This window comes from Dreissena polymorpha, chromosome 12, assembly GCF_020536995.1.
Source record: "Dreissena polymorpha isolate Duluth1 chromosome 12, UMN_Dpol_1.0, whole genome shotgun sequence".
In the NCBI taxonomy this organism is placed as follows: Eukaryota; Metazoa; Mollusca; class Bivalvia; order Myida; family Dreissenidae; genus Dreissena; species Dreissena polymorpha.
In genome coordinates this window covers 66,134,869-66,156,508 of record NC_068366.1, presented here as the reverse complement: position 1 = coordinate 66,156,508, position 21,640 = coordinate 66,134,869, and the positions used below count along the sequence as shown (strand labels likewise).

The 21,640-nt window shown below is 34.6% G+C and overlaps 1 protein-coding gene across 2 annotated transcripts in view; it reads right to left on the bottom strand.

Moving 5' to 3' along the window:
* Window positions 1–210: 210 nt before the first annotated feature.
* Window positions 211–21,640, bottom strand: part of LOC127852243 (limbic system-associated membrane protein-like) — a 471,770-nt gene continuing 450,340 nt past the window's right edge. For both annotated transcript variants that reach the window (XM_052386137.1, XM_052386136.1), the window contains exons 2-9: window positions 13,307–13,419; window positions 8,634–8,838; window positions 7,859–8,005; window positions 5,515–5,643; window positions 5,083–5,182; window positions 3,524–3,711; window positions 2,800–2,955; window positions 211–2,378 (exon numbers count right to left, since the gene is read on the bottom strand). In XM_052386137.1, coding sequence (XP_052242097.1) covers window positions 2,269–2,378; window positions 2,800–2,955; window positions 3,524–3,711; window positions 5,083–5,182; window positions 5,515–5,643; window positions 7,859–8,005; window positions 8,634–8,838; window positions 13,307–13,419 — 1,148 coding nt within the window. In that variant the 3' untranslated portion in view covers window positions 211–2,268. The remainder of the gene's footprint in view (window positions 2,379–2,799; window positions 2,956–3,523; window positions 3,712–5,082; window positions 5,183–5,514; window positions 5,644–7,858; window positions 8,006–8,633; window positions 8,839–13,306; window positions 13,420–21,640) is intronic.

Below are 21,640 nucleotides of genomic sequence, written 5' to 3'. Positions count from 1 at the left end.
GGTACTTATTGATTAATGCTCACCCGAATTTGTTAAGCTCACCCAAAATGTAAGTTTAATCTGCACTTCACACGCTGTCAGATAACATAACCATATTATGGTTCAGCGTATTTTTAAAAACAACAACAAACTATATGAAAGCATAAATTAATTTTACAGCAAGTAAGCGACATGCATGTGGAAATACAAAAATTAAACGGGTCAAAAGCTGTTAAGCTTTACGTAACTATGCAATAAAACTGACAAGAGAAACACTGATTTTGAATATATATTTATTACGTTAGTGGGCAACACATGGAAATAAATCAGTTCGTTATTGAAATGCTTATAATATTATGAATCTAAATTAAACGATTACGGAACTCGTCTTTGATAATGATGATTATTATGATAATGGTGTTGATTTTGAAGACGATGTAATAAAAAAAGAATAAAACGAATGCATATATGAAATAAATTATACATTTGGTTAAATGTTAATATTATTGACCGAAACACTACATTTATGTGCACACACTCTCATTCAAAATTACTAAATGCAAAACAAAACAACAACAACGTGATAACATGATAACACATTATAACAATATAAATTATACACTCTTAAAATTAAGATGATAAATAAAGATAACACAATAATGCTAAACAGTTAAATTGTTCAATACAATATATTATGAATGATAATGCCTGATATAATGCTGTGACAGGAATGGATATACAAATGTATACTTGTTATTGTTTTATCGGTAAATACGTTCATCTTAACATGGCTAATAAAAAAATAATACAAACAGGTTTATTAGAGAAATCACACCATATTATGAAAGTCATCCGCATGTTTTGACGAAAACGATCAAAAGGCATGGGCGACAACCGCAAGAAAAAATATTCAAGAGCAATATAGTGATCTCCCTTGTGTTTCAATAAAAGTTAGTGGAGTGTTCACATCATAACTAAACTAACTCAGTCTCTCAGGCGGATTGCTGAAGAACATTCGCAACATTGTAACACTATTAATATAAACTCTCGATTTATGGACAAAGCAAAGTCATGGAAGATTTAAACGACACATATTTATATAATAAGCACACACTGGACCCATACTTATTTTAGAACGCGGAAACGCTTAAAAGGAACCAAGAGTAATCATTTAAATGATACATTTATCATTACATTTACACACTGTGCCCACTTGTATATAAGACCGGGGTTTCCGCTAGAAGAACCTCCTGCAGTCTATTCAATAGCAACATACGTGTCACAACCGCAACACTTCGAATAATGGTAATGCTTCGGTTATAGGCTCACACCAAGTCAGTATGTCTAACACCCACGTACAACTTCATTATTGTAATGATTGGCCGTTGTAAAAGTTTTCTGTCAATCGTGGATCGGCTGGAAAATACTCTGGAATATCATCCACCTCCATGTATGCTATCGAAAAGCGAATATTACCACGAGCAAGTGCCTTATGTCTTTATACAACCGAATGTTCTTATTCAGTCTTTTCTCTCGATCAAACGCTATAATATTTTCTGCTGAGCCGACCGAAAATTCCATTCATATCGCATCTCATATTTCAGCGTTTGTAAGAACTTTACATTAAGTTTCATAAATAACGCAAGAAAAAAAGCCTCGTTCTGGGAAAACTGAGCTTATAGCATGTGCGTAATGTGTCATCTCCGATTAGCCTGTGCAATCGGAACAGGCTAATCAGGGATGACTCATTCCGCATAATCCAGTTTAGGTGGAAAGCGTCGTCCCTGATCAGCCTTTGCGGACTGCACAGGATAAACTAAAGTCCAGTTTACCCAGACCGAGTCTAAAATACATCTGACATATCAATTTACATATTACAAAACATACGGTAATTTGGCAATATGTTTTCATATTACGACATGGCTCACATATCTTCACATGATAATTCTCCTTTTGACAATTTATGTGTATGTATCGCGCGTAATATGTTAAAACATCCTTGCACATTTGTAATATTTAACAAAGAATTCCGAACGATTTTTTCAATCAGTCTTATTGTGTCTTATCGAACTTTATAAACAGCAGAGATGCCTAATTTTGACTTATTTTTGAGTCCTCTAAGAACCAAACGTTTATATAATTAATATGAATTACGACGAAAGCACAAACTCACCAAAAAGTTACTGCGCGAACAGTTAAACTGCTCTTAAATCGTTTTGCATAATGAAATTTGTACACGGCGTTTATTGCAGACGTCGTTTTTCGTGATAACGTCGCATGACGTCAGTACTATCTAAGAAGAACGACACTCAGGAGAGAGACTGTACACAATAACGTATATGCGTTGTGCGCGTGCGCAGAGGAAGTGCGAGAGGCTTGGGCGGTTTCAGCGACATTGTCTGAAAGAAAAAACACAACACAATTAATGAATACATTTTAATAACTTAATGGAGATCTAAATTGCATTATAAATAATAAAATAACTACAGCGCTTTACAGATGCAGTTTAAAAAGGGATGACACTATGTGGTGACTATGGTGATTTTTAAACCTATATATACATGTGGAACGAAACACATTCAAAAATAGGCTATACATTGAACATTTGAAATATTAAGAAATTTTCAGAACGAAATAACACATAATTAGAGGCTTCTCTTTATTGTTTTCTTGAATGATCAATTCAAAAGTCCATTCCTTTAAGTCCTTCTTTGGTTCTCCGTAAGTTTTACCCCAGAGCTCATGTTTGCAAGAATTTACAAATTTTTGAACTTATGAAAAACAACAATAAGGCAATTTGACCGAACGATGATATCTTACCTTTATTGTGATCGGGCGTCATTCTGTTCCAGTAGCGTGTGGGGTACACGTGTTTATCTCTTTCGAAGTACTCATTACTGTTCACTGGCTTTAATGGCGACCGCGTCGTCGTCGTTGTCGTCGTCGTCACAACCTCTTGTCGTAGCTCTTTCAGTTCTGAACATGGTGTGTGCATAAAATACTTTTATTGTTGTTCTTCGGTCAATAGATAGACATGTGTAGTCCTGAACTAACATATTATGTGTACAACGTACGTAATATTATTGTTGTTTTATATCATTCAATTATATATAGAGATATATTTTGCCATGCTTCAATTAAGGTTGGGGCATGTTTGCGTTTTTAATCTGATAATCTGATAATGACAATAATGTTTTACATTTTGATTGCAAAACATTTTGGGAAAGTTTCATAGTTGAGCCTCGGTCTGGAGGAACCGGGCCAATTCATGTGCGTACAGCGGATTTTTTCTAGGAAGAGTCCTGCTTTAAACGAAAAACACATACAAGTGGAATGTGTCGTCCCTGATTGTCCTGTGCGAACTGCACAGGCTAATCTGGGGCGACACTTTACGCATATGAATTAACTAATACGTCGACTCACTATGCAAGATTATGGAGTCCTCGTCGCTGCTAGTGTCGTCCATGATTTTTCCTGTGCGAACTGCACAGGATAATCTGGGGCGACACTGTACGCATATGAATGAACTAATACGTCGACTCACCATGCAAGAGTATGGAGTCCTCGTCGCTGCCATGCTTGTTCTCGGCCACGCACTTATACCTGCCGAAGTCCTCCTCGGTCAGGGATCCGATCCGTAAACTGAGCGTCTTCGTGTACCGGTCGTCGTTATAGACGGAGATGCCGTACTTCGCCGACTGTTGAATGTCCATGCCTTTGTACCTCCACACGCTTAATTGTCAATGGTGAGGTTTTTGATGATGTATGAGTATGTTTTATGTTTAAATTTGAGTACAGTCAAGTTACCATTACCGGATCATTACCCATAGCGAATCACTTTGATTTTCAAGACTGCGTATCGCGATAAATACATTTTAGATAATATTTTGCACACATCATCTTCAAGGCATGTTCTTTAAAACGCATTGACTGAGTCGTAATCGGAGCGACTCTTTGTCAAACATTTCGGTATGTTTTGCGGACATGTATATACGACTTTGTTGACTTCCGTCTCGTTTCCAAATCGAGGTTGAACATTTTTCGCGGCCACATGCTATAACTCGTTTGGAAAGTAAGAAGTTTACGCATTAATTTAAAGGCCATTTAGTAGTCTTTCTGCCTGCAAAAGTCCATTGCAGTTTTGATTCGTGTTTACGATTTTGCAAAACCTTAAATGAAATGAAGAATAAGGGCATTAACGGATTAAGCGTGATAATATGCGTATTGATAATATATTATATAAAAATATATGCAAATCTTGTTGATTCTTACAATAAATGATCTCAATCTTAATGTTTTATTTATGTTCCATGTTCAATATCGATGATTAGATATGATTCAAACAATTAACATGGTTTATAAGATGCCCATATCTTTTCGATCTTTTTAGGATTTTCAACAGATAATTCAAACAAGAACACCATGCGTAAAGTGTGGATACAAGATCACATATAGAAAACAATTAATAACAAACAAAATAAATATAATTTATAACTGGCAATGTAACTTGGTCATTGTAAACAACACATTTCATGTTTCGACAGTTCAAATAGCGTGTTAGATGCCCCCTGAGTGGTTTCAGTCACGTGATCCGTTATGGCTTTAACTGATCTGTTAATGCATGAATTCTGCGTCGATAAAAAGGTATCACATACACATTTTGCCTGCGTTTTAAAATAAGACTATGTGGTGAATCAGGATGCAAAAGTAATATTTAATCAAACTGGTGTAAAAGAAGTCCCAAAACATTTATTGCTTTTTACCAGAACAACTTAATTACGCTACGGATCCGGTAATGGTATATTGACTGTACTTATTATCGTTCTTAGAGAAACATGCTAGTATACAGGAACGTGGCGTTTTGTTGCAATAAATTTCTATAAAAATATACTGATTATTAGCATTGATTACTAGTTTTAATTTTGTTAACAATTTATCCATGTAGTAAAACAAATATCTAAGACCAGCCAGTGTAACTGGTACTGTTTAAATAAGTTAGCAAGTTATAAGCCGTTTGATTAAACATATAAAGCGGATTCTTTGATATTGCTTAAGTTAAAAAAACGCTGACCAATCGGATCGCATATTACAACTTGAACCTACCTATACGCGTGGGGACTGGCTGAAATGCTGCAGTCTAGAATAGTTTCCTTGCCTTGACTCTGGCTCAGTTTTGTTGTGAAAAGCGAAACTTCCGGTGCAACTGAGGTAAGTAATAAAATGCATATATTAACTATGTTTAATACGAATGAAAGCGTCAATAATTTTCATTTTTTAAAACTTGTATGCCGTAAATATAAGCATTACAATAATTAAAGATCTAACCAAAAGTAACCGGAGTAAAGAATGCCATACTCCATGTAAATGTTTTTAAGGCGGTTCAGTAATTTCAACGTAAAAACAAACCGCTTCGTTTTAGATATATGTCATAACGCCATCATAATCCCATACAATTTTAGAAGTCTGTCATGCATGTTGAAGCTACTTTTGTTGATGATGCTGAATACTTGAGCCAGAACTACAGACAACGCTTACATTCCACTGTTACCGCCATCTTGGCCTTAGCCATAGTTTCAATGCCGTTGTCTGCCACGCACTCGTACTCGTCCTGGCAGTAGCGGGAGATGTTGTGGATCTTCAGGCCCTCGCCGTCCGCACCTACAACTGGCGATGGAGCAGGTAGCATATAAGCATAGTTCTGAGGAAACTGGACCGCACATGCCAATGTGGGACGAAACTTTATGCACATGTGTTAAGTACCATTTTCCCAGAACGAGGCTAAATTTCACCCGTCAGGAATCATTATGGACGAATTGCGGAAGGTCACAAGAAGGCACGGATTCACCAACCCACTTTTAGACTTAAGAATAAATAACCGCGTGAGTGCGACGAAAATATACATCAGAGCTTGCAGTCATTGAAGACAAATTTTATCAACTTTAAAAAATCGTTTCAATCAAGAATGAATGATACAACTAAAAGTTGTCAATATTATGTTTGACAAAACAGTTGAGCCCTTTTCGAACATTCTAATGTTAGGAAAAACTTTTCAATCTTTGTATTGATCTCTTGCATCTCGAAATGGCTGTTCATCAAATAACCGGGAAATAATTAGTATTCTATGCTTTCATATAAAAATTGACGATTGAATGCCAATTAAATATTCCTTTATTTTCGATGTTATATCATAGAAGCTACAGACGGATTGCTTTTGTTGTTTACGAAAAGTCCAACTGACCACGCAAGAAGACGCATACCCATAAACGACCTAAACAAATTATTATACAGCTTTATATTGCTGAAAATAATATGAAACTCCACCGTGCCTCTAATTAAAAAAAAATAGTTTTCGATGTATTGTTGTTTTTGTATTTACAAACACCGATATGGACCATGATGTTGAGGAAATAAACCACGAGAATGTTAGCCTAGTTTAGAATGAAAAACATGAGGTCTCTATAGAGCTGTTAATCTAGATAAGCTTATATAATCATGTTAAATACCCATTTAATAATTTAATAATTTACCACAAAAATTACAAAGTCTCTTCAAGTGGATTTGTTTGTTATATTATACAATCATAAGATTGATTGTATTCTATAAAAAAATTCATATCACAAGTGAATAATAAGTAAGATATTTCTAGCAAGTTTAAGTTCTAATTGTGAACAGTTCGTTCAGCACAAAGTATACGCTCGACAATCGACATTCTGTTCTCTATAAACCAAACAATATTATTTTTCATCGAATATAAGTTTTACGTTGTTGTTGTAGAAGAATATTCACGTCGCTTTGTCGACCAATAATTAAACAAACGTTATTAAGATTGAATTTAATTGAAGATTTTTACCATCGTCTTTGATTTCGTGAGAATTCCGGCACTTGGTTCACTGTATCGTGTTTCGTATTTAATAAAAGTAGACGTACCGCTTGAATTGCGAAAATTTATCTTTATTTAATTAAAGGGTTCAGAACAAAACCACTCGATAGGCACGCAATAGTGTTTTTTTTAAAGAAAATATTAAACATTTGGGAATCTTTTGAAAACGAAGGGGACCGATCTATTTGTTTAATGTAATATTAACAAGATGAATTGGATCGTATATTGAAAACCAGAACATGCTGATGTATCAGCAATTAAACAAATGTGAAAAGAATGCTTTCATTTGAAGAAATACTATGTCATAACCATATTTTAAAAGAAGGTTAACAGCTGATCTTGAGTTCAATTAACCCATTTTAGCCTAGTTGACTCTCCCATCCTGCTAAATTGGATCAATTTATTTCCAAAATTAGGGATGTCTAGTATATTAATTTCTATATTTAGAATATTTCTTACAGAAATTCCTTAAAGCAAACAGCGCAGACCCTGATGAGACGCTGCATCATGCGGCGTCTCATCTGGGTCTACGCTGTTTGCCAAGGCCTTTTTTCTAGACGCTAGGCATAAATGGGTTAACGAAATAAGGTGCAATCCACTTAAAACAAAAACAGGCGTAAATAGTTCCTTTTAGGGATCTATGGGCGAAATAAGGTGCCATTTACTAAGACGAAAATAATATAACTACGCCATTCTAACGATCGATAAAAGAAATAAGGTATAATCGATTTGAGCCGCGATCTGGAAAACGGGGCTTTATTAAGCATGCGCTTTATGGTATTTTTCGTTTAAATGAAGTCCCTTCGTAGCAAAAATCCGGTTAAGGCGGAATGTTCGCAAAGGCTTCTCTGATACAAACTGTATACACATGCATTATACCCCCATTTTACCAGAGCGACGCTCATTTTGCAAAAAATAGGTTCAGACTCTTAAAAGAAGTAACAAGGAACTGGAATATACAAAGCGCAGAAATATCAGCCACTAAAGCAGTTCGCTCACCTTCAGTAGCCTTCTGGTGTTCGTGCTTGTTCTTCCGGTACCAGGTGACGGTAGGAAACGGCACGCCGGTCACTGTGCACCACAGCGACACCGTCTCCCACTCTCGCACCGTCTGGCTGCCGGATGTCCGAATGATCGCAGGCGGCTCTGAGAAACACGGTTCAATAATAGCTGATCTCTTCAATTTGGAAAAAATCTAAATATTTGTTTGGATAAACACACGATTTACACTATACAAACTGGGTAGATGCATTGAATCATTGATTATTTTGTAGTGTGATTAATGTTTGCTTTATATGACCCGCGTCTTGCAAAAATGGCTCTTATGCCATATGCCAATATCGTAGATTCAGATAAGCTGGCGCATAGCTCACATTCTGGTCAGGAGCTATGTCGTCCGATATAAAGTCAGGCAAGGGTTTATAGTCTTATTACCGGGCAGGGAGCTCTTGAATAGACTGCGCGGATTCACAGGCTGTTCTTGAGCTACGCTGGCCGAATATGGCATAAGGACATATTCGCATGACGCGACTCGAATTTTTTAATACAAGAATGTTGAAACGGTTTTTGCTTTACTGAAATTGTTAATGTGGTTCATTCTCTTCTACTGATTACCTCGAACAATGAGCATGCATTTGATGCTTTTGCGGATGTATTTGCTCAGATACACATTTCACACCTTGCACAATAAGCATGTCATTGATGATAAAGTATTTGTTCAGATTTTGAAGAACGCATTCCACAGATAGCATGACTTTGTTGCATGTGTTAATACCTTGCACAATTAGCAGGACCTTGGTGCTCTTGACGGGCTTTGTGTTGATCTGGCACTGGTACTCGCCGCTGTCGTTCAGGCGCACCTGCCGGATGTGCAGGTTCCAGTTCTGGGTGAAGGGACGCTCGACGCTTATCCGGGTATCCTGGATGATCCGCTGATCCGCTATGGTAAGAAGCTTGAGCTTTGGGTCCATCCACGCCACCTGGGGTGAAGATGAGAACGTTGGTTTGTTTATTGAATTTTAGGTTTTAAATTCCAAGTTATATTTTTCAATCCCTTAAGCCAAGCACTGACCTTTGTAAGGTTTAATCATGCTCATTTTTACTGTGTTTGTTTTATGTATTGTCATATGTCATTTAACACAAGCTGATAGTGACAAGATAATACTTTCTGCCAATAAGGTTTCTGGATTTTAATTATTCCTATATTTGTTCAAACTGTATGCTTTACGGTGTACAGGTACACCGGTAAAAAACAGAAGAGAGATTTAGAAAAGAAAATGTTAGCACGTTTTGATGTGTTTTATAGTATATTTTTGAATGCACCAATCAATATCTAAAAACTTATGAATTATTGGCTTATCAAAAACATACATATGAATACGTGAAAGAAAAATAAATTAATGGTAAATTAATAAATATTTAATTCAGTACATGAGTGAATGATTATCAAATATATACATACAGACACAAATAAAAGGTCGAATTATAAAACATGGATACATTGAACGTATCTTAAAGGGGCCTTTTCACAGATTTTGTCAATTTTTTAACTAATTCATTAAATGCTTTATATTGATAAATGTAAACATTGGATCGTAAAAGCTCCAGTAAAAAATCAAGAAGAAAATTAAAAAAAGGAAAAGAACATTGCCCGAAGCAGGTTTCGAACCAGTGACCCCTGGAGTCCTGCCAGAGTCCTGAAGTAAAAACGCTTTAGCCTACTGAGCTATTCCGCCGAGTACACATTCGTGACGTATTTTATACCTTATATAAGCAATCTTCGTAGTTTCAAAAAATTTAACGACAAAAACAGAACTCTCCAAATTATTCAATCGTTTCGCGTTGCAACGCTTTATAATTTTTAGGTTTTAAAATCGTCAAAAGATGCATATAATGGCTATATTAGAGCATGGTTAATGTTCAGTATTACTGTTTCCTCACAAATATCATAACTAAAACGAAAACTTACGAATCTGAAACAACTTTTTTCAATTTTGTCAATTTACCAAAGCGTGAAAAGATCCCTTTAACATGAAGAGCACCACATAATTCAAGAATTTAGACATGCCCAATCTAGAATTCCGCTTCGCCACAAGTGTAATTACGACAAACTAGCTAATAACCCAAATGGATATTTTGGAGGGCAGAAACTGTCATAACATGTCATTTATCAAAATGTATTCTGGACATTGTATGACAAGTGTAAACAATGAGACCGTGTCTGGCGGTATTAATCATTTTCGACTGAGATCAATTTAGTAAAGTGGCCCAGGACATGAAAGCTGTTTTGCTGATACGGTCACACAGTTTAGGCTGTTAATTCTCGCTGCTTGGAGCTTACATATTGATAATTTAGCTGCTAAAATGCTTGTACATTGATGTACGATATACCTACTCTCTAGCTACATTCGCGTTCATATTTTCAGCAGCTTTAACAGTGTAATATTGTTATGCGCCGTTAGATATCTAAAATAGTTTGTACTGTTAATTACCAATACAGCGAATAGTGTGTATCGCTTAAATAAACTTATAGAGTATCATTTTGTTTTGCTGAACGAGGCTGTTCAGAAGACACATGTATTGAACATTAATATCGCATTACTACTTACATGTTCGCCAGATTTGAATTACAGGCAATTAAGTTTAAGAATTTGATTTGTATTTGACAGTCTATTCGCGTAATGAACGACATATTAAACATTTCTTTTTTTGTTTTTTTTTGCAAATGCTTCATGGAAGAATTACAATGTATATACTAGTACTCTGTTTCACGATGTTGCATGCAGCGCGCATTAATTTACTTTATTAATTATGTTAGAAATTATATATATATATATATATATATATATATATATATATATATATATATATATATAGGGAGAAAGGTGTGTGAACAACCAGATACACAGACATACAAACAGACATACATATTCCCATTTGAGACAGTACGAGACATACATACTATATATATATATATATATATATAGTTTATTAATCATTGCAGTGTACATGAATTTAAATTCAGAAAAACGAGCACTTAGATATATACAATAATTACACTTATAATCATGTGAATAAAACTTGAACGAAAGTTTGAAATCGACTTTCATTTGTCTTCGCTTGTTTTAATTTCTTGTATTAAAATACAAACACACAGTCATCTTAAATCAAACTGACGTTTTCTTTAAATATATGATTTCTTTTAGAAACTTCGAAAGCTCTGCGAAACCATACTTTGTTTTCCGTAGCCGCATGTATCTAAGTGGTCGTAGTTATTGCATGCGTAGAGGCCGATTTAATTACTGTACGATTTGTCTTAGGGCGGCCGATATTCGATTAGGATTAGAAAGAACAACTTCTTGATTAATTAAATGCCATTCCACCAAACATCGATGACTGGCTTCCACAAATATCAGAAAGGCCGGCACTTAATGAAACCCGTTCCCATCATATAACAATCGTCTTGCAGTCCCTCGAACCGTTCGTTACTTGAGAACGTATGAGACTGCGTCTTGGATATTGAAATCAATTTCAGCGATTTTGTTCCGTAATTGGTTTTAGGTTTACTCCGTTTTGACAGTTGTTTCTCTTGTTACATCGTTTCGACGTGCCTTTTGATGGCCGGCAATTTCGAATTGTCAACTTCCCGTGATGTAGAGCCGTTTTAAGATTGTCCAATTTATTTAGATTACCACTAAATTTCAACGGAAAAGGAAACCCGTATGCTCTCATGCAATTTAAAGGGACGTAAAAGTGATTTATTTTATTTATACTTATGATTCCATCTTATAAAAACATATTACTTAATTTAGATATTTTGAAAATACATGAACTTAAATTGTGTGTTGACTTTTATTATTAACACAATAAGTATAAACATAAACATATATATGCATTACATCCGCGTCCGTATGCGTGTAAACAACTTGTGAATAAAGAAATGTTGTTAAACCCAAGAATCTTTCAAAAGAACATTGCTATTTGCTTTGAAGAGGGATACTTGGCAGTTGTTTTTTTACACTCAACTGTTTTGTGAATAATTCTGGGCCAAGTTAGAGGTTTGGAGCATATTTAAACTGTTTTAAACCCCCAATTATTTGTATTGACCGTTCAAATGCGGTAACCTCAGTTTCATTCATGGCTGTATATTTTGTTCTGTACTTGTGGGGCTTGTTAAGTACATTTGTTATGTGTCTCTTTGTTTCGCAATTGGTTCTGTCTTTAATGAAGGGTCACTTAAGATAAACCATGAGGTTTTTATTTTGCTTGGTAAACATGTGATATCACTGGAGATCGTTTTTTGGCCTTATATTTTATTTATTGTGTGTCTTTTTGTTTCAGCGCTACGCCATTTCCCCTACATAAAGGATCTCGTGGTGATAGTAAAATCGTTTACCTACTGTCGCCGATAAAGTTTAACTTCAAATTACATTGACACGCACGTTGAAAAAAATGAAGAAATGTCGTTATTATAAATAGGAAGTTCTGAATATTGACATTTAAAAACGTCCACAACAACAACGATAATATGACCCGCGCAATAGGTCATATGCCATATGTGGCCAGCGTAGCTCCAGACCAGCCCGCGCAATTGAACAAGCTGGTCACGAGCTACTCTGTCCCCTCATGAAACGACGGAACCAAACATGGACAGCGCATATCCTGATCCAACTGTGCGGGTGCGCATGCTGGTCTGAAACTACGCTCGCCGCTTAAGGCAGAAGACCCATTTACGCATGAGGCGGCTCACATTTTTAATACAATACATCATGAATGTCTTATTCAAACATATTATTTCATTATGGTAACCGTATTTAACCACTTCTATATGCTCCACCTACACGTTTAATATGTACAATACGTGTTCTCTTGTGTCTTAAAACAACAGTAATGGAATTAGCACATTCAATCGAAAATGTTCACATGTATGTGTAATCGTACAGTCAAATCAACAGACACTACACTCGAGTTTCTTGATATAATCATTTGAATTACTTAACAACTAGATTTATCTATATTTTATATTAATTAAATTTATTGCATGTACTTTTAAGTGTACTTTAATGTACCCCGGATACGAAAAAATTATTAAAACTTACCCGGCCAGACTGTGGCCGAGTTTTATTCCCGCCCAAAATACGATGTCGTAAAAGACGCTACGGGATACGAAACAAAATTATGTTTGAACTAAACCTGCCTCAACATTCCTTAAAGTATAAGTTTCGATAATATAGAAACCAAATTACAGAATATTGGCATATGAAGATACGAACATTATTATTTTAAAAAAGCCGACAACGACCAATTTAGCGTTAGGATTCCCGAGTACTAATTAGTATATTTTCCATATACGGGGTACATTTAAGTATACTTAAGAGTACACGAAGCACATTTAAGTAGTACCCGAGCCGAGAATAACCAATCGATCACCAATAAGTACACGTTTACCTTGTGATCTCCCAAACTCTGTATCGTGCACGTGAGAATGGCTGTCCGCCCAGCCACGGCCGTCTCGTTCTGAGCAGGTACGTTAAAGTGCGGTGCAAGGTTGTCCCCTTGAGCTGCAACAATCATTGTAACTACTTTGAAACACAGTGTCAATATAAACATTAATATTATTAAATAAGTAATTAAGTAATCAAATAAATATAATGCCGAAATATAATTATTGAACTATAACATCGACTCGATCAGTAACAGGTTTTGCATCTGTTAGGCGTGTTTTTCGTGAAAGTGCATGTACGTCATCATGTTTTACTTATTATCAATTATTTGTGGCGATTTTAAGGCAAACACATATATTAAACACATACTGTAAATAATTGAAAAACTCTGTGTAGGAGCTATACTGGTGAGCATAATTGTCTTAAAATGTTTTGTTTAAAAAATTCTCGAGATGCTTGTATCAAACACAAATTCAATACTACATCTAATAAGTACGGGCTATTGTAAACTTTGTTTAAATATTGGTGAATATTGCTTCTAAAAAGAAACCGAATGATACCGTTTAAAAAGCCTGTTTTTTAATATCGCATATGTATAGATAATAAATAAGAATTCACCTTCAACTACACGTTGCTATAGCGATTTTTTGCAATTCCTTTCCTTATTTACTTTCTTAATTTTCATTCAAAGAGGAACCTAAATTGCTGTTTTTGTTTTAACCCCTCTTGTTTATTATTATTTACCCGGAAAAAATACAAAAAAACAACAACAACGCGATGCGTTCTTTTGAAATCGACAGATATTGCTGTGGCGGGAATAAGCATCGATGAATATCTTAGAATTATTGGTATTGATATGTTTTATTGATGTATGTGGAAATCAAAATTTAACTAATTCAGTATATTTGTGCCAGTAACAACCGATAATGTACAAGGAATATATTAACAAATACGCGTTTTTATATCTGAATGGTTTTTATTATTTCCTAACATCTGTCAAGCCGCTAACGTCACTTCTTAATGGCACACAGTGAAATGCAATTCAATTCTAATTTGTTTACCGGTGCAACGATGCTATTGATTCCCAACTTCAGACACAATTGTTAAATATTTATCTTCCAATATCGGGAACGTTTCAGATAATGATGATACTTTTGTTTGGTTGACGGTTCTGAAGTAGTAGGTAAACAAGGTCTTACTTTGATATTGTTTTATTGCAATCAGCGGCATCCCAACACAAATATATTGACATGCTTCTTAACAAGCTCTTCGTGATTGTATTCGCTTTATTTAAATAAAAATGTGCCGGTATCTGAGTAAACCGGCTGTAACACATGTGCGTAATGTATCGTCCCACATTAGCATGTGCCGTCCACAGCGGCCAATCATAGACGACATTTTCACATTATTATTTTTTTATTTAAATTTAAATATAAAAATAAAAATAAAGCCGCTAACGTCACTTCTTAATGGCACACAGTGAAATGCAATTCAATTCTAATTTGTTTACCGGTGCAACGATGCTATTGATTCCAACTTCAGACACAATTGTTAAATATTTATCTTCCAATATCGGAATCGTTTCAGATAATGATGATACTTTTGTTTGGTTGACGGTTCTGAAGTAGTAGGTAAACAAGGTCTTACTTTGATATTGTTTTATTGCAATCGGCGGCATCCAAACAAAAATATATTGACATGCTTCTTAACAAGCTCTACGGGATTGTATTCGCTTTATTTAAATAAAAATGTGCCGGTATCTGAGTAAACCGGCTTTAACACATGTAATGTATCGTACCACGTTAGCATGTGCCGTTCACAGCGGCCAATCATGGACGACATTTTCACATTATTATTTTTTTCATTTAAATAAAGTATGTTATTGATTGTTGAAATTAACGTATACCTATATAAATATGTATAAGTATAATCAACAATTATTCGTATACAATACAATATCAAATGGATATCAACTACTTATAGGCTTTTGGTATATTAACAAATAACATTTCTAATTTCACACAGGAATAATCCTACAAGTAAAAAAACTACTACATTATTTTCTTATCCGTTGTCTTCCCATACATAGATTTCATCTTAGCTTACTAAAATGGTTTAAGAATTATATAAAAAGAACACACTTGAGAAACACTTGATCATAAGTGTCGGGTGTTCCAATTAGTTATTGAAAAGCCACTTCATAACAGAACAGAACAGAATAGTTTATTTTTGACTTCAGCATGTGAAGCTCATCGTCATTAACATAAATATAAATGACAGCATGCGTTGACGTACACACAAAAACACACATCACTTTAAAGAACAAATAATCTAAATAAACACGAAATAAACATATTTCGTGAACATATTTCATAAGTATCCGTTAGTTGTTTCTAAATACTATGTAGGTGTACTTGCTCTGTTGACTGTTGTACCCATATATCTCATTAAGAATCCATCATATACTAGTATGTTGAATGCTGATGTTTGATGACTGTTGCACCCAAATATCTCATTAAGAATCCATCATATACTAGTATGATGAATGCTGATGTTTGTTGACTGTTGTACCCATATATCTCATTAAGAATCCATCATATACTAGTATGTTGAATGCTGATGTTTGTTGACTGTTGTACCCATATATCTCATTAAAAATCCATCATATACTAGTATGTTGAATACTGATGTTTGTTGACTGTTGTACCCATATATATTTCATTAAGAATCCATCATATACTAGTATGTTGAGTACCCATATATATTTCATTAAGAATCCATCATATACTAGTATGTTGAATGCTGATGCTTGTTGACTGGTGTATCCATATATCTCATTAAGAATCCATCATATACTAGTATGTTAAATTCTGATGTTTGTTGACTGCTGTACCCATATATCTCATTAAGAATCCATCATATACTAGTACGTTGAATGCTGATTTTTGTTGACTGTTGTACCCACAAATCTCATTAAGAATCCATCATATACTAGTATGTTGAATGCTGATCTTTGTTGACTGTTGTACCCATATATATTTCATTAAGAATCCATCATATACTAGTATGTTGAATGCTGATGTTTGTTGACTGGTGTATCCATATATCTCATTAAGAATCCATCATATACTAGTATGTTGAATGCTGATGTTTGTTGACTGTTGTACCCATATATCTCATTAAGAATCCATCATATACTAGTATGTTGAATGCTGATGTTTGTTGACTGTTGTACCCATATATATTTCATTAAGAATCCATCATATACTAGTATGTTGAATGCTGATGTTTGTTGACTGGTGTATCCATATATCTCATTAAGAATCCATCATATACTAGTATGTTGAATGCTGATGTTTGTTGACTGCTGTACCCATATATCTCATTAAGAATCCATCATATACTAGTACGTTGAATGCTGATTTTTGTTGACTGTTGTACCCATAAATCTCATTAAGAATCCATCATATACTAGTATGTTGAATGCTGATGTTTGTTGACTGTTGTACCCATATATCTCATTAAGAATCCATCATATACTAGTATGTTGAATGCTTATGTTTGTTGACTGTTGTACCCATATATCTCATTAAGAATCCATCATATACTAGTATGTTGAATGCTGATGTTTGTCATTTTCCGCATACGGACCTGATCAAGTTCCCGTATGCTGCAAATGTAATGTTTTATTATTTTGTGTAATCGTTAAAGTAGACATACAATATTAAACATTTTTTGATGGGATGATTTTGATGGAAGTATGATCGTTCGTTTTGAATTGTGTGTTTTACCTTCGGTAGAGCATACGTTTGAATAAATAGATCGCTTTTACGATCGTAAATGTCTTTCTGCACATGTATTCCCTTATTTACTATCCATCTTGCTAGGAATTCGGATATCCAAAAAAGCATACATCTTAGTAATCTGGACGTTTATTGCTATTCAAGAAAGAGTTATCCCAATTACTTTGACGGCTTATTGAGGAATATACGGATACCGATAGTAATCGGATATCATTTAGGAAAATGAATTATGGAATCCATTGTTAGCCCTATTAAAAACCTTACACTTCCCTGTCCATAGCCCATGAAAAATTCAGTTAAAGACATAATTTTATCCTTGTTTATATTACGCTTTCCAACCCCATACCCAAATGTGCAGCGGGTCCCTATCACCTGCTCATCAAAACCCAGCTGCAGGGTAAAATAGTAATACGATATTTCTCAGTCAGCTGCTCCAAAAGATAACATCTATAGATGGGCATTTATGGTAGACATATAGACTGAGTAGGAAACTCATAGAGAAACAGGCATTCCTTAAATTAGGTCTTTGAACCAGTTATACAAATAAGAATGGTGTAGTTTCAAATCATTTTAATTTACTGCCGAGAGTATTATCATTTAAATACGGAATACCGTCAGGGCCATTAAAGGGTTAATTGTATTAAGCCAATATAACTTTTCACGTTTTCTTTTTATTGCCACTTAGAAGGACTTGCCAGCTCCCTTATACTTGAAAGTGTTTTCAGCCAAAATGGCCATAAGACAAATGGATCACCAACTCCAATATGCACTCTTGTGGACTCACCGCGGGCTGAAATCATAACTAATATAATAATTTATGACAACATTTGGCGTCGAAACATTATAATGAATATTTAATGATCGTGTCCAATGGGGGTTAACTATGTGGGACACGTTAGTTGCTGCTTGGCTTCTTTTATATTCAAATTTGACACATGGTGATATAAAGAAATTTTAATCACAATTCACATGCTTTCATTTGATATTTTGCTTTTTCATAGTATAGTTAATAGATTGAAAATAAGTCGTCAACCTTCTTACTTAAAGCGGTCAAAATTAATTTCACTGGTGTTTAAAAAAAAATTGGAACATTCTTAAAGTTATTAAAAATGTAAGTCAGAAAGAATAATATAGCCGGATAAAAACACATACAATAATGTTAAGAAAAATATATTTTCTTGTTGATACTTTGCAAATTTAATACACCAAAAAAACATATCCGTAATTGTTTTCATGTAATTACTTGACGAAATAAGAGTACACTTTCCCGGAAAGAATTGAGTTTGGTACAGAAGTTTATTATTTTTTGTTATTACTGGTCCTCTTAGATTTCATAAAAAGAATAGTTCCACTTATAAGAAACCGACGTTGCGAGAACTCCTCAGAAAATAAAACAGATAGCAAATGCCTTTTATGAATCAATCCGATGATTCCGATGTATCTAAAAATATTTTATTAAGGACGTATTGATTTCAGTGCAAATTGCGTGTGTATTTTTATGTTAAGGAAGTCAATCTGCGCTTTATGCGGCAATGTGCTTATCTGAAAAGCGTTTAAGCAACGCACTCCTCCACTATTTACTAAGGAGACACATTAAAACGGGGCTAGTTTGTTACTTAAATATGAGCATTTGTTCATGCCCATTGGCTCTGAGTGGATATCGTATTATCTGGAGTACACTCTATTTATCAGGCGGAGTGACCCGCAATTGAATTCACTTGAAACTGAACCAGTGTCGTTTTTCAAAGGTCATCCCCATGACGTATCTATAGTATGTATGTATGCCGGATCGCAATTATGAATAATATAAAATAATGCTCGCATTTTAACTATTGAATTGTGTACCAATTATACATATTTTGGTAAAGTCCAAATATAACATTACTAAATAGTGTCGTCGATAACTGTATGTTGGACGTTTTGGTCAAGATGTATGCACACTCAGTGAATTGAAATTCAAGATTCTAGAAACATATGTAAAATGTATTAAAAGAATAACAAGATGAAATCACACATCTCTAATTGTTCGTCGTTCATTCATCGAAATGCGTATTGATCCTAACGTCCAGCTCAGTGGATCTGTGCACGCTCTTAACAATGCCTATTCCATGATGGTTGTGATATGCCCTTAGCGGCATGTGCTTTGAAGTAGTCTTGTATTTAAACACATATTTGCAGGGCAATTAGCCGATTTTGTCTCGAGAGAAAAGATGTTTCTGGGATAGCGGGAAATGCTACAAACGAATGTAAGAAAAGGATTTTGATACATCGCAATGGTAATGGAATCAACTAAAAATTGTATACATATATGCTTATTTGGCGAGCAACTATGCAATTACTTAGAAATTCAGTGAAATTCTAATCACGTACTCAAACCGTTATTTAAAGGCAAATAATATTTTTTTTATAAATCGTCAATAAAGAAGAACGAAATCTGACACACTTTATATAATTTTTCGATTAGGCCATTTTTTCAATGACTGAACGTGTACCTATAAACAAATCAATTTTTGTGAGCCTTCATAGAAACTCATACAATAATGTTATAAGCAAACTTGGAAAAACATTACTACATAAAAGAAGTTTTATTCACGTATGGCGTTCATTATGTCAATTTTTCAGTTTAGTTAATGAATTGGAAACAATGACATACAACAATACCATTATATAATTCACATCATGAACTTTATTATATGCTTCAATCGTATGATAATGTCAATGTTTCTCAGAAACCGTACTTTTCTCTTTGTGAAATAACATACTGTTTTCGCTATTGATGAATTTGTCTTTCATTAAATCGTAATTTATTATTTGAAGATGAAAACGGACGTCAACGTTTGTGTATTGAAAACGAATCTTTATGATGCAGAGTATAATTATAAATATAACGGGCTTTTATAGAGAACATACACACAAATTGGCGAAGATAAAAAACGGTATTATTCAAGAGAAAACCCTCATAAATTTATAAGCATGTGCTCGTTTGAGTGTGATCAACTTTACATGTACGATATGTTGATAAACGTACAGACTTATAGGAATGTCTTCTCTTTGTTTGAAAAATAAAGTTTTGTTGTAAATATGTTGGCTGTTGATGTTATGTAATCATTTTTATTCATCAACAGTTCACATATCTTCCAGTGATGAAAATATTAAGTCTCTCACCAGTTGAAATAACGCACGGCTTATTATAGAAATATGCTGTCTGACGATATCGATGAGCGTTGCTTCAACATTTCGATGAATCACCGTCGTTTATTTTCTGATTATTGTTTCCAATTGTTAGGGTCTTCTCCGTTTTCGGACGCTCGGTACTCAATTCTATTTAGGGCAGTCTTTATAAAGGCATTTGTTATGCATCGTTCAAAGCAAACTAACCCACATAGCCGCTCTCTTGAACAAATGGGCTAAATGCATCTGCGTAGTGTTGTCCCTGGTTAGCATGTGAAGTCCGCAGGGACGACCTTTTCCGGCAAAACTTTACTTTCGATTAGGCGAGATTTATTTTAAGTATTTTTTTTATATAAGCGGGCTGCACAGGATATTCTGGGACTATACTTTATGAAGACGCCTAAAGTCCCGTTTTCCCAGAGCGAGGCCCATACACAGGGATAGAGTCGCGCAGAATCGTTAGACTGATCTTTCTGATTTTCATAATTTTTTACTTCTAAAGGTATTTATATATTTAACATGCAGTTAATCAATACGGTTTAAATAGAGGAGACTGCAGTACAAACGAACAATTAATAAATTTAACATGTATATTGTTATTGTATTTTTATATTGTATTGGTAAGTCATCATCGCAGTCTGGTCAGGAGCTGCGTTGTGCGCTTTAACCCTTTGCATGCTGGAAAATTTGTCGTCTGCTAAAATGTCGTCTGCAGAATTTATAAAATTAGCATTTTCTTCGATTTTTTTTTCAAAGATTGCTATCAGAATAGCAAACAGTTTGGATCCTGATGAGACGCCACGTTCTGTGGCGTCTCATCTGGATCCAAACTGTTTGCACAGGCCTTCAAAATTCGGTTCCCGCACTGCAAGGGTTAAAGTCATGCAAATTTTTATGGTCTTAAAAGCGGACATGATAGCTTCCGACCAGCATATAGCAAAATGCCCATGGCAAGAATAAAATGCGTCTGAAATGTTATTCATAATGGTACTAATCATTTACTTGTACTATACAAATTTAAGTTTCAAATGTTTAATGTAAACGATTTCAATCATAAAAGCCATTATACTAACGGATCATCAAGTCCAATCTACACTTGTGTGGACTCATATCCGCCGTAATGCATAAATAAAAGCATCCTTTTGACAAGCAATCGGGGAGGCGTCGAAAATTAAAATAAATCATACTCGTTTGCAATGTTTATCTTGCATGATTAAACCAGATTTATACACCAGTGTGGGTCATGTTGATTTTTGCTCCTCTACTAGTAAGTGTTTGGAAAATTTATGAAGATGTGCAATACAAGTGTTGTTCATTCAGTTGCTTTTTGTTGTTGTTACATGAACATTTTACACCTTAATTGT